The sequence below is a fragment of the Lepidochelys olivacea genome, assembly GCF_965140295.1.
Source record: "Lepidochelys olivacea isolate rLepOli2 genome assembly, chromosome: 11".
Classification (NCBI taxonomy): Eukaryota; Metazoa; Chordata; order Testudines; family Cheloniidae; genus Lepidochelys; species Lepidochelys olivacea.
The window spans coordinates 72,747,190-72,754,999 of NC_140421.1; the positions used below are offsets into that span (position 1 = coordinate 72,747,190).

Genomic DNA, 7,810 nt, shown 5'->3' on the forward strand with positions numbered 1-7,810 from the left:
ATCTTCATTTTACCTATGGGGACTTGCGGTGCAGAAAGATTATATTATTTGCCCAATTTGCACAAGGAGTTTTTAGCAGCACTGGGAATTGAACTTAGATGTCCTGAATCCCAGTCCTGTGATTATCCACAAGATTATCTTTCTCTTGGAGGCAGTGTAGCCTGGTGGCTAGTGCATTGCATTAGGACTCCGGAGCCCTGAATTCTTTCCCTGGCTCTGCCACTGGTTGACCTTAAGCAAGTCACTTCCCTTCTATGTGACTCTATTTCCTCATCTGTAAAATGAGAATAACAATACTGACCTCCTTTGTAAAGTGCTTTGAGAGCTATGGATGAAAACACACTGAATTATTAATAGAAGGAACAAAAAGACTATGTCAAATTCTTCATTGTATAAATAATTTATTTCAGTTCACAGCATTATGTTTCCTCTTAAAAAAAAAATGCAAAGATGGAAGGAACAGAGGATGGATGACGAGATAAAAGGAAAAGTTACACTAGGTAGCATGGCATTTTTCTTGAGTTCTAGGTACACTGTGAAGACAGTCTGAAATGTGACTGGCATCTCATGACATCTGCTGAAAAAAAAAAAAATTTTTTTCCCCAAAAACATTGTTGAGAAGACACAACCTGGAGAAAATCCAACCTGATTTTAGAACAGCAGACTGCGTAAAGCTTTTCTGTAATAATTGTTTCAGAGGACTCATTATCTGGTCAGTTGCAGACAACATAGCTCAACTCTGCCATGGCACTGAGGAGTAGTCATTACAGTCCTGAAATTCTATAGAAATACCAGTGACCCTGTTACCTACTAATTGGAGAAGTATTTTAACTTACTGCATACATGTACAACTAGTGACCATGACCCTGGTCAGTACCTAAACACATGCCTAAAGTTAAGCACATGCTTCAGTGCTTTTGCTGGATAGGGATCAAATTAGGCAATGCTTAAATAATTTGCTTAATTAGGGCCAGTTTAACTGAATGTCCAGTAAGGGGTCAATCCTGCAACTGCAGGTCTTACTTCCACAAAAAGTCCCATTTAAGTCAATGGAACTATTTGCCTCAGTAAAGTTGTCTGCAGGATCAAGAATCAAGTCTTGGCGGGGGAGACCCTGTAATTAATATGTTCATTATTTTTAAAGCATGACAGGTTTTGATCAGAACGTTTTTATTTAACCCCTAAACACTTAATATTCAAAACAAAGGTTGGAGCATTTGGCTTTTGCAGTGTCACAAAATAAATATATTCTCTCTCAATAGTGTGGAACTACCAAGTGTCAAAGTGCTTCAGAAAGTGTTTCATGTGACGGCAAAGAAAAAACAAAAAAATCCAATGAAAAACTGTACAGACCCTCCTGAAATGATGGGACCAGCCCACTTCTTAGATTAGTGAAGCAGTCACTACTCCTGTAAACTGGACTCTTGCAGGCATATAAATACCATTTGGTTTCAATATTGGATTCTACAAAATGCTACTGGGAAAGTACCAAGTTCATTGCTGAAAAAGGAGAATCAGCTGCCTGAAATTCACCCTGGTTTTTTCTTGGTTTGGGAAATGCACTCAAGCAGAAAGCCAAAATACTTCACTCATCCGAAATTCCCACATGACCATGTTAAGACCAGTGAACCACAGGTGTGGGACATTAGTATGCCAAAAACTGATTGCAGCTGATTTCCAAACTCTCTTCTTGTTATGAAATTCTAGGAGTCAGAATTTTCTCATTGTGAGGTGGGTTTCTATGAGAGAGAGAGAGACCAAGAAGCAGCCAGCTTATGTATATTTAGGGTCCAATCCTGTGCTCAGTGAAGTTAATGTTAAAACACCAACTGATGGGGAAGGGCCAGCTAGGATCTTGCTAAAACACTGGGCTTGATCCTGCACTAGTGAAGTGACTGGAAACATGTCTGAGCCTGTTGTAATACATTTACTACACTAGCAGGATCTCCCCTTGCATGCTTTACAGCTAGGACTCTCACCCTTGAATTTGTTTAAAACCTTTGGTTGTATCAAAAAGTTCTTAAAACTTCACTTCCCACTCAATAGGTGCTCTGCATTCCAATATCCCTTTGCATTAAGAGATTTTGCACTCTTGCCATTTTGGGCAGAGCAAGTTTAGTTTAGCTACCTAATGTTTGTAGTCTGTTGGTCAAAGTACTGGCTTGATTTACAGTCCATGTTTATACCAGAGTTTAATTAGCAACTCTTGTGCTTTTCCATTTGCAGCTGAGGTGAACTGTTGGGGCTTATCATCCAGTAGTGTCAGGAGACTTTTTTTTTAAATGGAGTGCACAAATTGAATCAACCAACCAGATTGAACCAAATTAGATAATCCAAACAGGTCTTCACCTGTAGACTACAGCAATAAAGTAGCAAGACCTACTGCTTACCATTGCTACAGGATAGAGTCTGTTAAAAAAAACAAAACACACCTTTGAAAATGAAAAGATGCTTGAGAACCCTTCATGGCAACATTCACACAGAACCCCTTTTCGCAAACAATTTAGAACTCAGCACCAGTCAACAGGTGGTTACAAGCCATGGAGCTGGCCATACAGCTTTAAATCTCCTGTGGATCAATACAGGTCTGTCCTTGGGTAGACTTTGTTTTTAAAAGAGGATGGGCACCCTCAGCTGAAACAACTGGGCACTCCCATTAAGCACACAGCTACTGCAAGCAGTAGTGTATCATTCCTTCATTCCGGGGCTTCATAGTTTTGTTGGTCTGATTTTGTGTGTGATAATGACCCGCACATGGGCGGAATCCAAAGGGGGAGGGGGAGGGGGGGGGTCTGGTGCAACCTGAAAAGCAGCTCTCCCAAGAGGCTCACCTTACCTACCCGCCATTCAGCAAGATGTATCTGCCTGTGATTTCCTACCGCAGCTTTCTAACCACAAACAGATGCCTCAGCACCCAATGCCTCCTGAAACTTTATCCCCCCCCGAAATACACACCCCTTAAGATCCACAGGCAGGAGCAAATCCAAGCTCAGTTTCACAGGGGCCAGCCCTGTTGCATCCAGCTCCACCGCAAATCCTCTGATTTCAAAGGAAAAGGCAATTCCCTCCCAAGCTCAGATGCCAGCTGATCTGGTCGTCCTGGGAGGGGTTACAGCAGCCTCTTCACCCTGACGCCAGCCTCATCCACCTCCTAGTCCTGCCAGCAAGTTAACAGCAGTGGCGACCCAATGAAAGGCAACGGGGAGCCGAGCGCTCATCTAGACACAGGCGCCCATTGGGGGCACCTAGGGAGGCCGGCGTGCCCGGCAATGTTTCAGGCTAGCAGGGTTTTGGCCTGGCGATTATCGTTTCTTCCTCTGCTTGAGGGACTTCCTGCGCTTGAGGATCATCTCATAGAGCTTGTCCATGCCCTCGGTGAGACCCTCGCCGATGATGGCGCAGGCGGGCTGGACGTGGTAGGTGGTGGAGGGGGCGAGCTCATGCAGCGCCAGCTGCTTCTCCAGCTCGGCCACGGGCAGGGACTTGGGCAGGTCCTGCTTGTTGGCGATGACCAGCAAGGGAGTGCCCTGGTTCTCGGCAAACTTGGTCACCTTGTGCAGCTCGGTCTTGGCCTCCTCCAGCCGGTCCACGTCCACCGAGTCCACCACGTAGATGATGCCGTCGGTGCAGCGGCTGTAGGACTTCCAGAGCGGCCGCAGCTTCTCCTGGCCGCCCACGTCCCAGAAGTGGCAGCTGATGCCCTTGGCCGTGCCGTTGCTCAGCCGGATCTTCTCGGTGTTGAAGCCGATGGTAGGCACCGTGTTGACGAACTCGTTGAACTTGAGCCGGTAGAGGACGGTGGTCTTGCCGGCCGAGTCCAAGCCCAGCATGACGATGTGCAGCGACTGGAAAGCGGAGATGTTGGAGGAGATGTTCCCCATGGCCCCCACCACCTCCGCCGCCGGCGCAGCTAGAATTAGGCGAAGCTATGGGAGGGGTTTCGAAAACGGGGGCGGCTTTTTTTTTTTTTTTTTTTTTTTTTACAGCGCGCCCATACCCGTCGCGTCGGGGCTCTAGCGCTGCAGCAATCCCCCAGGGCACGCTCTCAGCAGCCGCCCCGCGCGGCGCGGCGTCCCGCACAGGGGAAGCCAAGGGGCCGGAGCTGCAATCAGCGCAGCCAGGGCGCGATCAGCCCGGGGTCCGCGCTTGCACGGCTGGGAGCTGACGGGGCCATCAAACACTCGGCAACCGCCTCTGGGCTGGGTCCGGCCGGGCTGTGCTGGACGAGGATGTCGGGTCCCCTCCTTCCCCCACTCCGTGGGGGCGGCTGGGAGACCCGCAGCCCCAGATCAAGTCCTCCGAGCGGCGCCCGCCCCGCTCATTCCGGGGTCCCGGTCCCTGAGGAGGCGCTGACCCCCGAGAGCGCCGCGCCGATCCGCTCCGCTCGCTCCAGCTGCCCCCCGGGCTCTGAGGCGCCGGCGCCTGCTGGGAAAAGCAGCCGCAGTTCAATCCATCAAACCCCGCCCCTCCGGCACACCCCGGCGCCAGGGAGGGAGGCGCCTTTAAAGGGCAATGGCACACCCCTCCTCCGCCACCGCCTCCATCGCTCCTCCCTTTCTCCTCGGCGTGAATGTCTGGGGCCCGCCTCCTCGCCCAGGCTCACTGGGGCTGGATCCGGGCGACCGACAAGCTGCTCAGGGAAACGGGAAACCCTTCCCCCTAAGCCGCTCGCGGCGAGGAGCTATTGAGCCCAGAGTGACCAGACAGTTGATTTAGTTGCCGATTGGTCCTGCTTTGAGCAGGGGGTTGGACTAGATGACCTCCTGAGGTCCCTTCCAACCCTGGTATTCTCTGATTCTGTGACAGCAAGGATGAAATATCGGGGGAATAGGCGCCTATATAAGAAAAAGCCCCAAATATCGGGACTTATCAGTCAATACCATCGTGTTCAAACTATCTGCCATAGGGACAACAGTCCAGCCCCCTGTGAGCAGAGAGCCCTGTCCCCTTCTTGTAGCAAACTGTGTCCCCTCTACAACTTCTTTCAGTCCTTTCTTTGCTCTGTTTTAACCATGTGTGTCTGAGCATGGCTGAATGCGGATTATCCAGTGTGCTGCTGCTTTATAATATAGCACACTAAGGGGCTGTTTTACGTTACAGGGTTTTGCTGAAGACAGGCAAGACCAATACAAAAAAAGACTCCAGGACTGCTCCGGAGAAGATATTAACCTAGATTGTTGCCTTTCTAAAATACATTTTCAACCCATCTGCTCTTTACTAAAAAAAAACAACAATCTTTTATAGCCACAGATGCTTTCTGCTGTGTTTTGATTGGCTTGTCACTTAATGGCCACTATGTCTGTGCAATCTGAGCTCTCCCTTAAGACTGTCCTACTTCTGAATTATTTCTGAATTGCTTTTATTCACCAGATTCCTGTCCCTGTGTGATGTTCATGCCCCTTCACCTTTAACTGGAAGGCAGCCTGGTCTGGTGGAATTACTGCAGGGTTGGAGGTCCCAAATTCTAATCCTGCCTCTGCAACTGACCTGTGACATTGGCTGAGTTGCTTTACTGTTCTGCCTCAGTTTCCCTGTCTGTAAAGGGGAACAATAATAATTAGTCAATATCTGTGCAGGGCCCGATAAAGCCCTATAAAATGCTGCATAGTGGTGTCTTACACATTCATCCCAATGCAGGCAAACTCCGAAGAAAATCAATAGGAGTTTTTCTTGGGAAAACCCCTATAACTCCTTGCTTGTTAGTTAAACAAAAGGCATTACAAGGAGGTTCCCTTTTCCTTAGTGTAAGCAGTGTCAGGATGAGCTCCACCCTGACATCTGGTGGTGAGGTGTGGCAAGTTGTGGAAAAGAACTTCAGGGGCTGATCTCATTTGCATAGGCACACCCACCCCGCCTAGAATAAGGCCATAGCTGCCCAAATGGTCACTTTGGCTGCTGTGGGATCCCCAGTGTCTCTGTTATTGGGGCAGGAAGAATAAATTGTTATTACCCTGATTATGGAAACTGTGCTTGGAACTGTACGTGGCCTTTTGTTATGATGGAGGGATTCACCATCAACTAAGTGGCACTCGCTAGGCAAGGGTCATGGGTTCCAAAACTCTGTGAATTGAGAGAGGCTGGGGATAAGTGTTAATAGTTGGTGGTATGGGCCTTACATGCTAATTGTGTTTCCTCCTGTCTCCACTGTGGAATATCAGAGCTAATTTTGATTTTATTAGGAGTCTAGTTACAGGCTGCTGAGCTCACTTTGGGCTAATGGTGCACCAGCACTGAGGCTCCCCTACTACAAGCTGAATTCACCAAAGAGCTGAACTGACTAAGAGCTGAAATCACTGAGCGTTGTGTTAAGTAGTGGGGGAGCCTGAAGATATAGTGTGGAGCAGTTTGTGGGGCGGCTGGAGTGCCTTGTGGACAGGCTGGTGGAGCAGTTCATAGGATGGCGGGAGCTGCTGGTGGGATGCGGAGCAGTTTGTGGGATGGTGGAAGCTGCTTGTGGACCGTGGAGCTGAGCGAAGGAGTTCGTGGGGCGGCTGGCGGAGCGGAGCGAAGCGAAGGCCTATGGGGCTGTGGGGCGGTCAGCTTCAGATCATGTAAGGTGCCTCTTACCCCCGTCCCATCTCCACCCAGATTGGGAGGTAAAGCTCCGCAGATAAACTTTCGAACTCTGGGGCTGCCCTGACCAGGGACAGAGCCTTTTGGGTCATTGGGTGATTTGGGGTTGCTGGACTCAAGAACCAAAGGGAAAGGGGCATGCCCCAATTTGCATGGTGGGTTTTTTTGCTCATGGGTTGTGTTATGAATCCTGTTGGTGGTGTTTCCCCAACATAATGCCACATTGTTTCTCTCTGTTATTAAAAGGCTTTTTGCTACACTCAGACTATGTGCTTGCGAGAGGGGAAGTATTGCCTCTTGGAGGCGCCCAGCGGGGGTGGTATATATTTGTCCCAGGTCACTGCGTGGGGGCTCGAGCCGGTTTGCATTGTGTTATTGGAATGGATCCCCTAGATACTGAACCCGGCCCTTGTTGCTGCCAACTCTGACGGGCAGAAGGGTTACATTAGTATTTCTCACTAGGCTATGAGATGTGTAGTTCCTGAAGAGTTCTGTCTTCCTGGGATTTGTTTGCACACACATTTTGGAGGCTTGATCATCCCTTTGTCCCTGTTCTCACTGGAGTCAGCTGGAATTTCACCTTTGACATGAATGGGAGCAGAAGTGTGACCTTCGTTTTGATGCTTTTAAACTCCACCTTTCTGTTGGCTGAGTAGGCTTGGTCAGGGCTCCTTCCAGAGTGACTCAAGGGCCATTGCTGAGGAATTTGTAGCACCCCAGGGGCTGAATATATCAGATCCAGCCACCACCAGCCAGAGGAATCTCTTTTATACTCAGGCCTGTCAGATGGCAAGCAAGCCCCAGCAGCCTGCAAAGCGTTTTCTATCACTATGGTCCCCATTCAGCAGGGTCCTTAACATAGTGAAGTCAGTGGGGCTAATCCAGAGGTCCTCAAAGTGTGGGGTGGGCCCCCCTAGGGGGGCATGGAGGACCATCTGGTGGGGCAGGGAGGAAGCGCCAGCCAGGCCTTCCCCACCCCCAGCTCTGCTCAGGTCCCACCTCCAGCCATGTCCCTGGCTCCCAGCCCCGCACCTGGCTCCCAGCCCCCTGCCTGGCCCCGTCCCCAGCCTTGGTGCAGCTCTGCTCCTAGCTCCGCAACAACCCCCAACCTCGGCCGCTGGTCGCAGCTCTGTTCCCAGCCCAAGGGCAAGGCTGAAGGCAAGGCCGGGAGCAGAGCCATGCCTGCCCACAGGCCCAGCTGCCGGCCTCCACCAGAGCCTGGTTGCAGCTCCACTCC

The 7,810-nt window shown here is 50.1% G+C and overlaps 1 protein-coding gene across 1 annotated transcript; it reads right to left on the minus strand.

The window, feature by feature from the left end:
* Positions 1-400: 400 nt before the first annotated feature.
* On the minus strand, positions 401-4,432 carry ARL4C (ARF like GTPase 4C). The gene has a single exon (XM_084642947.1). The coding sequence runs from the start codon at positions 3,879-3,881 to the stop codon at positions 3,303-3,305; it is 579 nt and encodes a 192-aa protein (XP_084499073.1). The 5' UTR covers positions 3,882-4,432; the 3' UTR covers positions 401-3,302.
* Between the last annotated feature and the right edge of the window lie 3,378 nt (positions 4,433-7,810).